At 44.8% G+C, this 15,999-nt stretch overlaps 1 protein-coding gene across 2 annotated transcripts in view; it reads right to left on the minus strand.

Annotated features, from left to right (window-relative positions):
• TRIP13 (thyroid hormone receptor interactor 13) overlaps window positions 1-15,999 on the minus strand; it is a 215,378-nt gene that overhangs the window by 142,155 nt on the left and 57,224 nt on the right. For both annotated transcript variants that reach the window (XR_011314029.1, XM_069730461.1), the window contains exon 4: window positions 14,377-14,506. Coding sequence is in view for 1 of the 2 variants with exons in the window: in XM_069730461.1 (XP_069586562.1) it covers window positions 14,377-14,506 (130 nt within the window). In the remaining variant the exon portion in view is untranslated. The remainder of the gene's footprint in view (window positions 1-14,376; window positions 14,507-15,999) is intronic.

Raw genomic sequence — 15,999 nt, forward strand, 5'->3', positions numbered from 1 at the left:
CTTATAACTCCTTAACAAAAAAAAATTTGGTTCCAAAATTGTGCTGATGTTAAGTAGACATGTGGGAAATGTTACTTATTAAGTATTTTGTGTGACATATCTCTGTGATTTAATCGATTAAAAATTCAAAGCTGGAAAATTGCCAAATGTTCAAAATTTTCACCAAATTTCCGTTTTTTTCACAAATAAATGCAGGTAATATCAAAGAAATTTTACCACTATCATGAAGTACAATATGTCACGAGAAAACAATGTCAGAATCACCGGGATCCATTGCAGCGTTCCAGAGTTATAACCTCAGGGACAGTGGTCATAAAGGGACAGTGGTCAGAATTGTAAAAATTGGCCTGGTCATTAACGTTCAAACCACCCTTGGGGGGGTAAAGGGATTTAAAAAAAAAAAAAAATTGTAAAAAAAAAAAAAAAAAATCCTATTAGCACCTAGAAAAATTAAAACTTGGTGCTAAAACAACATTTTAATGGTAAAAATGTAAGTTATCCTTTCTTCACTGCTCAATGGTATAAAAGTTTTTGAGGCACATGAGGTGTCAAAATGCTCACTGCACCCCAAGATGAATTTATTGGGGAGTGTAGTTTGTAAAATGAGTTCACATATAGGGGATTTCTGAAATCTGAACTCCAATATGGCTCTTCTTCTCTTCTGAGCTTTGCACTGTGCCTCCAAAGCAGTATTCCCCTACATATGGGGCATCGGCATACTCAGGAGAAATTGCACTACAAATTGTATGGAGCAATTTTTCTGGTACCCTTGTGAAAATGCACAATTTGGGGCTAAAATGTCATTTTATTATTTTCACAGTCAACGTTAAAAACTTCTGTAAAGCACCGCACATTTAAAACACATTCCTTGAGTGGTCTAGTTTCCGAAATGGGGTCACTTGTGGGAAGGGGGGTTAAACTGTCACATCAGAGGCTCTCCAAACGGGGCATGGAGTCCGCCAATTGTTCCAGCAAATTTTGCATTCAAAAAGTCAAATGACGCTCCTTCCCTTCCAAGCCCTGCCACGCGCCCAAACAGTTTTCTCCCTCATATTGGGTATCGGTGTACTCAGGAGAAATTGCACAACAAATTATCTTGTGCAATTTCTCCTATTACTCTTATGAAAATTCAAATTCTTGGGCTAAAATAATATTTTCCTACTGACCGCACACACACAGGCGGCTGTAATGCTAGAGTGTCGGCAGCGAGTACATCAAAGAGCAGCAGCACATACATATGCTGTCTTCTGATCTAGCGGCACGAGACCTTTAGCAAACTATATGTGGAATAAACAGTGACATGCCAGCTATCGTAACAGGACAATTATCCATCTGACATTGAAAAATATCTTCTGTTGACGTGGTAGAGTGTCGGCGGCCCTTATATCAGAGAGTAGCTGTAGTACACATATATGCGGTCTTCTGATTTAGCTGCACAACACTCTTAGCAATCTATATGTGCAATAAATACTGGTGTATTAGTCATAACTTCTTAACCATACCACCATACGATCTATTAGACAATGTTAATTACCTTTGATATAACACAAATAGTGGTTAAATCCATTGTGATGCGTCAATTGGATAACACCAACTTTTCCCAGAGACATACAGACAGACCTGGCATCAAATTTGATTATTAGGATGTAATAAACCCGACCAATTTAAGGGGTTATGGTGAGGAATCCTATTTTAAATAAGTATACCTTTATAATCAAGTCCTATATCGGGACCTTAGCTAATCACAGCAGTTAATATAACCTTGCAGCGCTGGAGTTCGGGGTTCAAATCCCGTCAAGGACAACATCTGCAAGGAGTTTGTATGTTCTCCCCGTGTTTGCGTGGGATTCCTTCGGGTACTCTGGTTTCCTCCCACATTCCAAAGACATACTGGATGTATGTAAGTTAAAAAAAATAAATAAATAATAAAATCATCTGGTGCCTGCGCACTGCAGTACTTTGCTCTGCCCTCAACAGGGCAAAGTACGCCTGCGCCGCAGCGTGAAGACAAGAAGAGGATGTCATCGTAAGAAGATGGGAGGCCCCGGACCAGACAGCAACACCCATAGGGGCGAGACTGCCCCTGGGTGAGTATAATCTAACCTCTTTTTCTCATCTTTCATGTTACATCGGGGGCTTATCTACTTCATTCCAGAATGCTGTAGATAAGCCCCTGATGCCGGTTGGCTTAGCTCACCTTCGATTTTGGGGGTGACAGGTTCCCTTTAAGAATTGGGATTTTTTTAAGGGTTTTTTTTCCTATTCCGCCTGTAGTAAAATTGATAAGGCAGCTTTATTATTCGTGTCAGGACGATAACAGCAATACTACAGTTCTTTTTTATGCTTTGGCGCTTTTAGACAATAAAAACTATTATAGAAAAAATAAATACTGTATATACTCGAGTAAGCTGAGATTTTCAGCCCATTTTTTGGGGGCTGAAAGTCCCCCTCTCTGCTTATACTCGATTCATACCAAGGGGTTGGCAGGGGGGATGCGGGGGCTGTAATTATTCTCACCTGCTCCTGGAGTGGTCCCTGCAGGTCCCTGGCTCCCCAGCTTCTTCCTGTAGTGAGCGGTCACATGGTACCGCTCATTACAGTAATGAATATGCGAATCCACCTCCCATAGGGGTGTGACCGCTCCATACAGGAAGAAGCTGCAGCGCCGGGGAACCAGGAACCGCACAGTGCCAGGAGCAGGTGAGTATAATGGGGAGGGGGAGCGCTGCGCGATATTCACCTTCTCCTCGTTCCAGCGCCGCTCCATCTTCAGCGTCTTCTGCAGTGACGCTCAGGTCAGAGGGCGTGGTGACGTGGTTAGTGCGCGCCCTCTGCCTGAACGTCAGTGCAGAAGACGCTGAAGATGGAGCGGCGCCGGAACGAAGTCAGGTGAATATTGAAAGTGTCAGGGGCCTGAGCGACGAGAGGGGAGTTATTTTTTTTTATATCGCAGCAACAGCAAATGGGGCAAGTGTCTGTATGGAGCATCTTATGGGGCCATAATCAACATTTGTGCAGCATTATATGGGGCAAATATCATTATGGAGCATCTTATGGGGCCATAATTAACGTTTGTGCAGTATTATATTAGGCAAATGTGTCTATGGAGCATCTTATGGGGCCATTATTAACCTTTATGCAGGATTATATGGGGCTTATTTTAATATGGAGCATTTTATGGGGCCATCATAAACTTTATGGAGCATTATATGGGGCTCCTGATTTAATATGGATATTCAAAAACACAACCTACTGATTTCTCAATTAATTTTACTGGTATCTATTTTTACTTTTGACGTTTACCGGTAGCTACTGCATTTTCCACCCTAGGCTTATACTCGAGTCATTAAGTTTTCCCAGTTTTTTGTGGCAAAATTAGGGGTCGGCTTATACTCAAGTATATACGGGAGTTTTTCATTGCTTTATTCTGAGAGTTATAATTTTATTTATTTTTCCACTGATGGAGCTGTATGATAGCTTGTTTTATGTAGGACAAAATGAGGTGTTCAAAAGATATTTTTATTTATTTACATTTGTCTTTTTGATTGCGTATTATTTCATTTTTTTGTTTGGCAGTACGATGAACATTGCTATGCTTTATAAGCTGTCAGTGCTGCACTGATATACAAGCTTGACATTGGGTCACCATGGCAACGATTGGGCCCCCGCAATGACGTCGTGGGGATGTTGATCGAAGGGCAGAGGGAGACACCTCCCTCTGCCTGCCTTCTAAATGCTGCGATTGATATTGATAGCAGCATTGAGAGAGTGTGAGTGAGTGAGTGAGTGAGAGAGAGAGAGAGAAAGATGCGTCGTTTTCTGAAGAAAAAAAAACGCATCCTGCAAATGTGCCCGCATAGACTTGTATTGCCAACAGATCGCGACGTATGGCCACACGTCGCGTCCATCGTGCACTGGATGCGTCGGTATTTGGCGGATCGTCGCAGCGAAAAAACGTTCAAGGGAAAGTTTTTTTGTACGTCAGGTCCTGCATTTTAAACTGCGCATGCCCGGCCGTAACTCCACCACCTCCTCCCTGGGAGTTTACTATGGGCAGCGGACGTGTTGAAACACTGCGTCCGCTGCCCACGTTGTGCAGAAAATCACCACTGTCAGTCGGTACATTTCGCCGATGCTTTGTGACGGCCTCGTACCGACGGAAGTGTGAAAGAAGCCTTTCACACTGGCGTTTTTTTTTTTAATATGTCGCAATGCGTCGTTTAGGGGAAAAAACGCATCCTGCAAAGTTGTTTGCAGGATGCGTTTTTGCCCCATAGAGTAACATTACCGACGCATTGCGATGTATTGACACACGTTGCAACCATTGTGCGACGGTTGCGCCGTGTTGTGGCGGACCGCCGGGAGCAAAAAACGTTAAATGTAACATTTTTTGCTGCCAATGGACCGCTTTTTCCAACCGCGCACGCGCATGCGCGTCCGGAACTCCGCCCCCACCTCCCCACACCTCACAATGGGGCAGCGGATGCGCCGGAGAAATGCATCCGCTGCACCCGTTGTGCGGCGCATCAAACGCTAGCATCGGAATCTCGGCCCGACGCACTGCGACGGGCCGAATCCGACGCTAGTGTGAAAGTAGCCTTATGCAGCAGGAGGCGTTGGGGGACGTTTTTCCACTGCAGACAAAAAACGTTTCATGGAATGTTTTTTTTGGAAAAGACGGGCCGTCAAATTCCACAGGATCCAGTGCACGATGGACGAAATGTGTGTCCATCCGTCGTGATACGTCGCTAATACAAGTCTATGGGAAAATGCAGGATCCTGCAAATTTTTTTGCAGGATCCTGCATTTTCAAAATCCGACGTATTTCGACGGGAGCTGAAAGACGAAAGCGTGAAAGAGGCCATAGCTGGTTAAACTGCTGGGTGTCAGCTGTCATATCAACTGAACACCTGGATGCGATTGCGCGCGCACAACTTCTGTGAGTGCCAAATAGTCAGGATGTATCCATCTGCCCAAGGTAAGTACTTATCAACCTAGATGTATGGATACTTCCAAGGTCGTGAAAGGGTTAAAGACCCTTGGAACAATAGAAAGCATCCAAAATGTTAATATTGTAGACAGGCATTTTATTCATTGATCCTTTGTACTTATCATTCTTAGTGCTTTATATTGATCCAGGGCTCCACGAGGAAGTTTTTTCTTCCCTTGCCTATTCAGAGAAAGGAGTGGGTGAGCAAACAGTTTCCAAAAAGCACATTGTTTCAGACAACTATGTCAGATGGAGCTGCACAGTCCACTATATAAGGTTGGACTGATTCTACAGCAGCAAAACTGGAAATTTATAGACAAAGTTTATTTAGAAGTTCCTCAATTTTGCATTTAGAAAGCAAAATCAAGAAGAGACTGATGCATAGATGGAAACACATTGCTGCAATTTCCCCTCATCCCCATATACTATTGTTTTTCATAATGATCATATTCATCATAAGATAGTTTGTGAACATTTTTAGAAACTTTACAATCAAACAAAAAGCTACAGGCTGCAGGAATGTAAGAAAAAGTTTACTTGGCTTCAATGGGATGTATGTATTAATACACTGCTCAAAAAAATAAAGGGAACACTAAAATACTACATCCTAGATATCTCTGAATTAATTATTCCAGTTGCAAATGTTTACTCATTGCATAGTGGAATGTGTTCAGAACAATAAAACATAATTATCAATGTAAATTAAAATGAATATCCCATGGAGGTCTAGATTTGTAATGATACTCAAAATCAAAGTGGAAAATCAAATTACCGTATATACTCGAGTATAAGCCGACCCGAGTATAAGCCGACCCCCCTAATTTTGCCACAAAAAACTGGGAAAACTTATTGACTCGAGTATAAGCCTAGGGTGGAAATGCAGCATTTACCGGAGAATTTCAAAAATAAAAATAGATCATTATTTCCCCATAGCTGTGCCATACAGTGCTCTGCACCGTTCATATTTCCCCATAGCTGTGCCCCATATACAGTGCTCTGCACCGTTCATTGTGCCCCATAGCTGTGCCATATACAGTGCTCTGCACCGTTCATTGTGCCCCATAGATGTGCCATATACGGTGCTCTGCACCGTTCACTGTGCCCCATAGATGTGCCATATACGGTGCTCTGCACCGTTCACTGTGCCCCATAGATGTGCCATATACGGTGCTCTGCACCGTTCACTGTGCCCCATAGATGTGCCATATACGGTGCTCTGCACCGTTCACTGTGCCCCATAGATGTGCCATATACGGTGCTCTGCACCGTTCACTGTGCCCCATAGATGTGCCATATACGGTGCTCTGCACCGTTCACTGTGCCCCATAGATGTGCCATATACGGTGCTCTGCACCGTTCATTGTGCCCCATAGATGTGCCATATACGGTGCTCTGCACCGTTCACTGTGCCCCATAGATGTGCCATATACGGTGCTCTGCACCGTTCATTGTGCCCCATAGATGTGCCATATACGGTGCTCTGCACCGCTCACTGTGCCCCATAGATGTGCCATATACGGTGCTCTGCACCGTTCACTGTGCCCCATAGATGTGCCATATACGGTGCTCTGCACCGTTCATTGTGCCCCATAGATGTGCCATATACGGTGCTCTGCACCGTTCACTGTGCCCCATAGATGTGCCATATACGGTGCTCTGCACCGTTCACTGTGCCCCATAGATGTGCCATATACGGTGCTCTGCACCGTTCATTGTGCCCCATAGATGTGCCATATACGGTGCTCTGCACCGTTCACTGTGCCCCATAGATGTGCCATATACGGTGCTCTGCACCGTTCACTGTGCCCCATAGATGTGCCATATACGGTGCTCTGCACCGTTCACTGTGACCCATAGATGTGCCATATACGGTGCTCTGCACCGTTCACTGTGCCCCATAGATGCTCCACATAAATCTCTGCCGCCGCTGCTACTGCTGCAATAAAAAAAAAAAAAACACATACTCACCTCCCTTGATTGCAGCTCCCGGCGTCTCGTTCCGGCGCCTCCATCTTCCCGGCGTCTCCGCTCTGACTGATCAGGCAGAGGGCGCCGCGCACACTATATGCGTCATCGCGCCCGCTGCCTGAACAGTCAGAGCGCAGACGCCGGGAAGATGGAGCGACGCCCGGCGGCTGGAACGAGGACAGGTGAATATGCTATACTTACCTTGTCCTGGCGATCCTCGCGCTGTCCCTCTGCCTGGTCTTCGGTGCCGCAGCTTCTTTCTCTATCAGCGGTCACCGGCACCGCTGATTAGAGGAATGAATAGGCGGCTCCACCCCTATGGGAGGTGGAGCCGCTTATTCATTTCTGTAATGAGTGGTCCCACGTGACTGCTGAAGAGGGGAAGAAGCTGCAGCACAGAAGCCCGTGGGACGGCAGGAACAGCGCGAGGATCGCTGGGACTAGGTAAGTATGCCTCAGCGCCCTCACCCCCTCACCCGCCGACCCTGCCACCCACCTTGACTCGAGTATAAGCCGAGGGGGGCACTTTCAGCCCAAAATTTTGGGCTGAAAATCTCGGCTTATACTCGAGTATATACGGTATAGGCTGATCCAACTTCAGTGGAAATGCCACATAACAAGGAAAAGATGCTCAGTATTGTGTGTGGCCTCCACGTGCCTGTATGACCTCCCTACTGTACAACGCCTGGGTATGCTCCTGATGAGGGGGCGGATGTCTCCTGAGGGATCTCCTCCCAGACCTGGACTAAAGCATCCACCAACTCCTGGACAGTCTGTGGTGCAACATGATGTTGGTGGATGGAGCAAGACATGATGTCCCACATGTGCTCAATCGGATTCAGATCTGGAGAACGGGCAGGCCAGTCCATAGCTTCAATGCCTTCATCTTGCAGGAACTGCTAACAGTCAAGCCACATGAGGTCTGGCTTTATCCTGCATTAGGAGGAACCCAGGGACAACCTCACCAGCATATGGTCTCACAAGGGGTCTGAGGATCTCATCTCAGTATCTAATGGCAGTCAGGCTACCTCTGGCGAGCACATGGAGGGCTGTGCGGGCCTCCAAAGAAATGCCACCCCACACCATTACTGACCCACTACCAAACTGGTCATGTTGAAGGACGTTGCAGGCCGCAGATCGCTCTCCACGGCATCTCCAGACTCTGTCACGTCTGTCACATGTGCTCAGTGTGAACCTGCTTTCATCTGTGAACAGCACAGGGCACCCATGGTGATTTTGCCAATCCTGGTGTTCTGTGGCAAAAGCCAAGCGTTCTGCATGGTGTTGGGCTGTGAGCACAACCCCCATCTTTGGACGTCGGGCACTCAGACCATCCTCATGGAGTCTGTTTCTAACCGTTTGTGCAGACACATGCACATTTGTGGCCTGCTGTGTTATGAAAGGTAATTCAGTACCACAATGGACAGAGGTCAGCGCACATACAGTGACCTGGCAGTAACCCAAAAAACAAGAACGAGCTCTGAGACGTGGGAACTCTGTTGACCGCAATCCCTAATCCTCTCCAACCACACTAAAGGCAGCCGTGGATTGCGCCTAACGCTCCCTATGCAACTCGGCACGGCCTGAGAAACTAGCTAGCCTGAAGATAGAAAATAAGCCTACCTTGCCTCAGAGAAATACCCCAAAGGAAAAGGCAGCCCCCACATATAATGACTGTGAGTTAAGATGAAAAGACAAACGTAGAGATGAAATAGATTTAGCAAAGTGAGGCCCAACTTTCTGAACAGAGCGAGGATAGGAAAGGTAACTTTGCGGTCAACACAAAACCCTACAAAAACCACGCAAAGGGGGCAAAAAGACCCTCCGTACCGAACTAACGGCACGGAGGTACACCCTCTGCGTCCCAGAGCTTCCAGCAAGCAGTAAAAAACAAATAGACAAGCTGGACAGAAAAAAACAGCAAACAAATAGCAAAGAGGAACTTAGCTATGCAGAGCAGCAGGCCACAGGAACGATCCAGGAGGAAACAGGTCCAATACTAGAACATTGACTGGAGGCCAGGATAAAAGCACTAGGTGGAGTTAAATAGAGCAGCACCTAACGACTTCACCACATCACCTGAGGGAGGAAACTCAGAAGCCGCAGTACCACTTTCCTCCACCAACGGAAGCTCACAGAGAGAACCAGCCGAAGTACCACTTGTGACCACAGGAGGGAGCTCTGCCACAGAATTCACAACACTGCTGTAGATCATTTTGCAGGGCTCTGGCAGTGTTTCTCCTGTTCCTCCTTGCACAAAGGCTGAGGTAGCGGTCCTGCTGCTGGGTTGTTGCCCTCCTACGGCCCCTTCCAGATCTCCTGGTGTACTGGCCTGTCTCCTGGTAGCGCCTCCAGCCTCTGGACACTAAGCTGACAAACACTGAAAACCTTCTTGCCACAGCTCGCAGTGATGTGCCATCCTGGATGAGCTGCACTACCTGAGCCACTGGTGTGGGTGGTATAGATGCCGTCTCATGCTACCACGAGTGTGAATGCACAACCAACATTCAAAAGTGACCAAAACATCAGCCAAAAAGCATTGGTACTGAGATGTGGTCTGTGGTCCCCACCTGCAGAACCACTCCTTTATTGAGTGTGTCTTGATAATTGCCAATAATTTCCATCTGTTGTCTATTGCATTTGCACAACAGCATGTGAAATTGATTGTCAATCAGTGTCAGTGTTGCTTCCTAAGTGGACAGTTTGATTTCACAGAAGTTTGATTTACTTGGAGTTATATTCTGTTGTTTAAGTGTTCCCTTTATTTTTTTTGAGCAGAGTATTTTCATATACGCATATTTGCATGGGCTGCAGAAACTTTTTTTTTTTCATATTATTCATTTTAAATGGGAGCTGTGCTTTAAAGAAACTTTGCATAAATCAATAGCACAAGTAAAAATAAATGAGTAAAATGTCCGAGCATTCTGCCTCTTTTTCCATTTGTGATCCATTTCTCTCAGGGCTACCATCTAAGAACCATTAAAAACCAAAATTACAAGAGCCACCAGAATATCAAGGAATCACCAGCTACATTACAAAGCTAAAGAAGAAAATAATCGGGTGCCTCTAGTAGTCACCTACAATCCAAATCTGGAGGTGCTAAGGGGAGCTGCATGAAAATTACAACCTTTACTACAAAAAGATGCTCGATTGCAATCCATTTTTCCAGACCCCCCACTACTGTGTTTTAGGCAGCCCCCAAATTTAACAAGTACCATTGTCAGAAGCTCCCTGTCCTCTCCAAAAGCTGCAGGAACCCTTCCTTGCAACCAGAAAAAATGTAAAACTTGTCCATTTATAATGACCACGGACAAGATAAAGATCCCCAACTCACAGCAGGACTACAAGATCCCAGGTACTTTCAGCTGCATCACATCTTATGTGGTACATTTAATTATTTGTACTAAATGTCCAACTGGTGGTCTGTATGAAGGGGAGACAGGGCAAAGACTTAGAACAAGGATAAATTCTCACCGCCACACAATAAGAGAAAAAAGAATGGACCTACCGGTAGCAAAACATTTTTGTATCCCCGGTCATAGCATCATGAGCATGAAATGACTTGTTTTAAAAGGTAATTTCAAATCTCAGAAAGACAGAAGAATCTGTGAGTATAAACTCATGAGGACCTTTGACATACTTAGTCCAGAATTGAATGTTTCACATGGATTTAGGTCTTTTTACATCACTTAAGGAATTTGCTCTTCAGACCTTTGGGGTCATCACAACATAGAACCAGACCTATTCAGAGGACAATAAAACATTATTCTCTGTCTATTCCTCTCACATAATAATTCTGCTTCACGTCACTTGTGTTATCGATTGCCTTCTTTCTCTCTGTGCTGTGTTGCATATAAGTATGAGATTCTTCAGAATTTGCTTTAAGGTACCGTCACACTAAGCGACGCTGCAGCGATACCGACAACGATGTCGATCGCTGCAGAGTCGCTGTTTGGTCACTGGAGAGCTGTTACACAAACAGCTCTCCAGCGACCAACGATCCCGAAGTCCCCGGGTAACCAGGGTAAACATCGGGTTACTAAGCGCAGGGCCGTGCTTAGTAACCCGATGTTTACCCTGGTTACTGTTGTAAATGTAAAAAAACAAAACACTACATACTTACATTCCCGGTGTCTGGTCAGGTCCCTCGCCTTCAGCTTCCAGCACTGACTGAGCGCCGGCCGGAAAGTACAGCGGTGACGTCACCGCTGTGCTTTACGGCTTGCCGGCGCTCACCAGTCAGTGCACTGCGGGAAGCTGAAGGCGAGGGACATGATCAGACACCGGGAATGTAAGTATGTAGTGTTTGTTTTTTTTACATTTACAACGGTAACCAGGGTAAACATCGGGTTACTAAGCGCGGCCCTGCGCTTAGTAACCCGATGTTTACCCTGGTTACTAATGACGACATCGCTGAATCGGCGTCACACACGCCGATTCAGCGATGTCAGCGGGAGATCCAGCGACAAAATAAAGTGCTGGACTTTCCCCAGCGACCAACGATCTCCCAGCAGGGGCCTGATCGTTGGTCGCTGTCACACATAACGATTTAGTTAACGATATCGTTGCTACGTCACAAAAAGCAACGATATCGTTAACAATATCGTTATGTGTGACGGTACCCTTAGTCCTTGCCTGATGAAGGGACCTGCGTAGTCTCGAAAGCTCGCAATTTGTTACCATCTTTTCAGTTAGCCATTAAAAGGTATTGTGATGAGGAACAGTCGCCATCTTTGATATGGGGCATAATGCTGGCCTCCTATCTGAGATTGGCCTGACACAATTTTGTCTCCTATCAGAATTCCCCTTGTCACAATTCCCCTTGTCACATGTCTGCAGGGACCGGAGCACTCCTAGCCGCCACCTTTTTCCTACCTGAATGAAGACTTTTTAGTATGGTAATGGTCTAGGCCAGTGTAGCAGGCAGATGGCCCTTCAAAGATTGAATGAGGAAGCCATGCCAGCAGGGAGCAAGGAGATGCCTGAGGGCTCAATTAAAGCATACATGTCAGGTGGCTACAGGATACACGTCTATTGTCTTCCCAGCCGGACCGTCTACAACATGAAATTATGAATTATGGACGCATCGTCCGAGGTACAGGCTAATAAAAAAATATCCTCATAGCCCTGAAGAAATTGCGCATCTGACAGTGCAAATCCTTGGTCAGTGAGGGTTCTGGAACCTGAGATATAGAGATCAGCCTCACACGGCGATCGAATGGGTCCAGGTTTGATCCCTGTATGACCGGCAGAACAAACCACATGCACTGGTACCGCCAGCGTACTGTTCCGATCATCCTGAGACAAGTTATTCCATTTATTAGATATTGGGAATAGATTCTGCAGGGAAGCTAGAGTGTGGAAATTATTAGCCCAGGTACAGGGGGGGGAGGGACACAGAAGAATTAAGAGTTGAGGACACATGGAGAGTGCAGACACACCTGAGAAGATGATTATGAAATAAGGAACAGGGCATGCCAGCCAGAGGGGAGCAGGCACATACTTTCTGGGGGCTGCCCGGCACTATAAGTCTTGTACCTGTGGAACGCAGAGCTCCCTGGCCTCCACAAGCAACCTTCAACCTGGTAAATTGACCTCCAGCTTTATGCCTCCAAGCCAAGCCTTGTACCATTATTGTTATATTTTACTCTGACTGTAACTCTTGGTATATTTTTTCTTTATATTTCTTGTAATTATCTAGTGCGCCCTTAAGGCAATTAAACCACAAATTAATTTTGGGCTGATCCTTTTATTCTGATTGCGAATCTTAGAATACCCGACGTGGGTAAAAGGGCAGTCTCCCAGGCGGCCATTTGCTCTAGGTGCAGTTCCCTTATTGGCCTGAGAGACAAAGGGGGCGCCGGAGAGCTGTGCCTGTGTAGTTACGTCACGGATTGGTGACGTGGGAGGAACCAGTGTCTTTCACAGGTATCAACCACTGAGGACTCTCAAGTCTAAATAATTGTCAAAGCAAGACAGACTGGTGGCACAGCAAGGTCTCAGGTTACACTTCTTATTACACTCTATGGAAAAGGGAGAAGAATGTGAAGATAGAGGGATACAGGATAGATATAGATCTTGGTACCGTGTTAGCCAGTAGATAGAGAAATATTTAGAATTGAGAGTCCTCAGTGGTTGATGCCTTTTAATGGCTAACTGAAAAGATGGTAACAAATTGCAAGCTTTCGAGACTACTCAGGTCCCTTCATTAGGCATAGACTAATACAAATTCTGAAGAAACATTTATGCACAATACAGCCCAGAAATAATGTAATAGATAAGACAGGTGACGTGAAGCAGAACTACCATTATGTGAGAGTGATAAACAGTTATGTCCATAAATATTGGAACAGTTCATAGATAATGAGTATGAATGTTTTATTGTCCTCTGATTGGGGTCTAGTTCTGTGTTATGATGCCCCCACACGGTCTGAGGAGCAAATTCCTTAATTGATGTAAAAAGACATAAATCCATGCGACACATCCATTCCTGCACTGACTGAGAACAAGGATGAACTCTCATCGCTACACAATAAGAGAAAAGAATGGATCTACCTGTGGCAATACATTTTTGTCTCCCTGATCACAGCATTATGGACATGAAATTACTTGTATTAAAAGGTAACTTCAAATCTCAGAGAGACAGAAGAGTTTGGGAATATAAACTGATGACGACCTTTGACACACTCAGTGCAGGAATGAATGTGTTGCATGGATTTATGTATTTTTACATCAATTAAGGAATTTGCTCCTCAGACCGTGTGGGGGCATCATAACACAGAACCAAACCCCAATTAGAGGACAATAAAACATTCACACTCCTTATCTATGAACTGTTCCAATATTTATGGACATAATTGTTTATCACTCTCACATAATGATAGTTCTGCTTCACATCATCTGTCTTATCTATGGCATTATTTCTGGGCTGTATTGTGCATAAATGTGTTTCTTCAGAATTTGTATTAGTCAATGCCTGATGAAAGGACCTGAGTAGTCTCAAAAGCTTGCAATTTGTTACCATCTCTTCAGTTAGATATTAAAAAGGTATCAACCACTGAGGACTCAATTCTAAAAAAGATAGAGGGAGACACAGAAAGATTGTGTTGACCTTTCTAACAAGTCTTTTACCTCACTTCAGGGTTGGATTCACTACACTCAAACTAGATTAATTACATTTTAACTGCTGCACTCTCACTTCCTTCAGACGAATGTCCAACAATATTAGAGACAGCCGATTGGCTGCAGGGCTCACGCGCTCGTAGTGCGAGAGGTGAATATATATGTTATTTTTATTTGACAAGTTTATTTAAAAAGTTTGTCCAAGTAGACGACAATACCTTTAAACTTGAAATATATGCGTTGCATTTGTCATGTTGTGCCATGGAGGCACAAAGATTTTACTAGAAAATTCTCACCAGCAGGTAGAACCCAGTGGTTCGCTGCCACAAGATCTTCGTTCTCTTCTTCCAAATTCTCTGCACTTGGTCCTTCTTCATTCAGTGTAAATACATGAACACTTATATTGCAGTTTCCAAGGTCAATAGGCTCAAGTACAAAAATAAAATAAGTCAGAAATAATTACTAAAGAAAAAAAAAATGAATAGGAAAAAAACACAAAAAAATTACTGCATTAAGGCATGCACACATGTGAACTGAGAAACAAATTGTGCCTGAAAAGTGATAATACATTCTTATGTTTTCTAATGAGTGCGCAATATACAGATGTAACGTAAATTAGCAATTTTATACAGCTACCTAGAGGAAAAGAAAATGTCTGCCAAGCTACAAACGTAAATCGCCCATACTGGTCAGCAAATGTGTTGTCACAGTGACATCTAACCGGCCAAACCAAGAGATTAGAATGTTTTAGCCTGATTTCCATTAAATAATAAGTCTGGGCAAAAAAGTACAGTTATTAAAGGAAATCTGTCACCAGACTTTTTCCACCTAATCTGAGAGAAGCGTAATGTAGAGACAGAGACCCAGATTCCAGCAATGTGTCACATATTGAGCTGCTTGTTGTACTTTTGATAAAGCTACTGTTTTCTCAGCTGATGGCTAGAGGCCTAGTAAACCTGCTGCCAGGTAGTCCTCCATATTCCTGAGCTCCGTGTAACCCTTCCACCACTACTGATTGGCAGCTTTCTGTGTACGCTGTGTATAGGCATAAAGTGGCCAATCAGTGGTGTGGCCGGCATTCTACAAAGTTCAACATTCCAAGAACTGGTAAATCTGCATCAGAAAACGACTATTTTATCAAAACTCCAGCAAGAAGCAGTTAGTGGAATCAGGTTCTTAGCTCCTACATCATGGTGCTCTCAGAAATTGTAGCAAAAACCTGCTGACAGTTTCCCTTTAAAACTGGTATATAGCATATTTCGAAAAATGAAGAAAATGCACTGCATAGCTAATCAGATTCGAGTTTTTATTTTTCAGTGAGCCTATGGAAAATGAAATCAGAGACCCGAAAGATTATCGAGAACAACTGGTTTGTGTTTCCTTAGAAACAAGGAGGATATTTATCAAAACTGATTCTGAAGGTACCGTCACACATAACGATATCGTTAACGATATCGTTGCTTTTTGTGACGTAGCAGCGATATCGTTAACGAAATCGTTATGCGTGACAGCGACCAACGATCAGGCCCCTGCTGGGAGATCGTTGGTCGCTGGGGAAAGTCCAGCACTTTATTTTGTCGCTGGATCTCCCGCTGACATCGCTGAATCGGCGTGTGTGACGCCGATTCAGCGATGTCGTCACTGGTAACCAGGGTAAACATCGGGTTACTAAGCGCAGAGCCGCGCTTAGTAACCCGATATTTACCCTGGTTACCGTTGTAAATGTAAAAAAACAAACACTACATACTTACATTCCCGGTGTCTGGTCACGTCCCTCGCCTTCAGCTTCTCGCAGTGCACTGACTGGTGAGCGCCGGCAAGCCGTAAAGCACAGCGGTGACGTCACCGCTGTACTTAACGGCCGGCGCTCAGTCAGTGCTGGAAGCTGAAGGCGAGGGACCTGACCAGACACCGGGAAT

This window comes from Ranitomeya imitator, chromosome 6 (genome assembly GCF_032444005.1).
Source record: "Ranitomeya imitator isolate aRanImi1 chromosome 6, aRanImi1.pri, whole genome shotgun sequence".
Classification (NCBI taxonomy): Eukaryota; Metazoa; Chordata; class Amphibia; order Anura; family Dendrobatidae; genus Ranitomeya; species Ranitomeya imitator.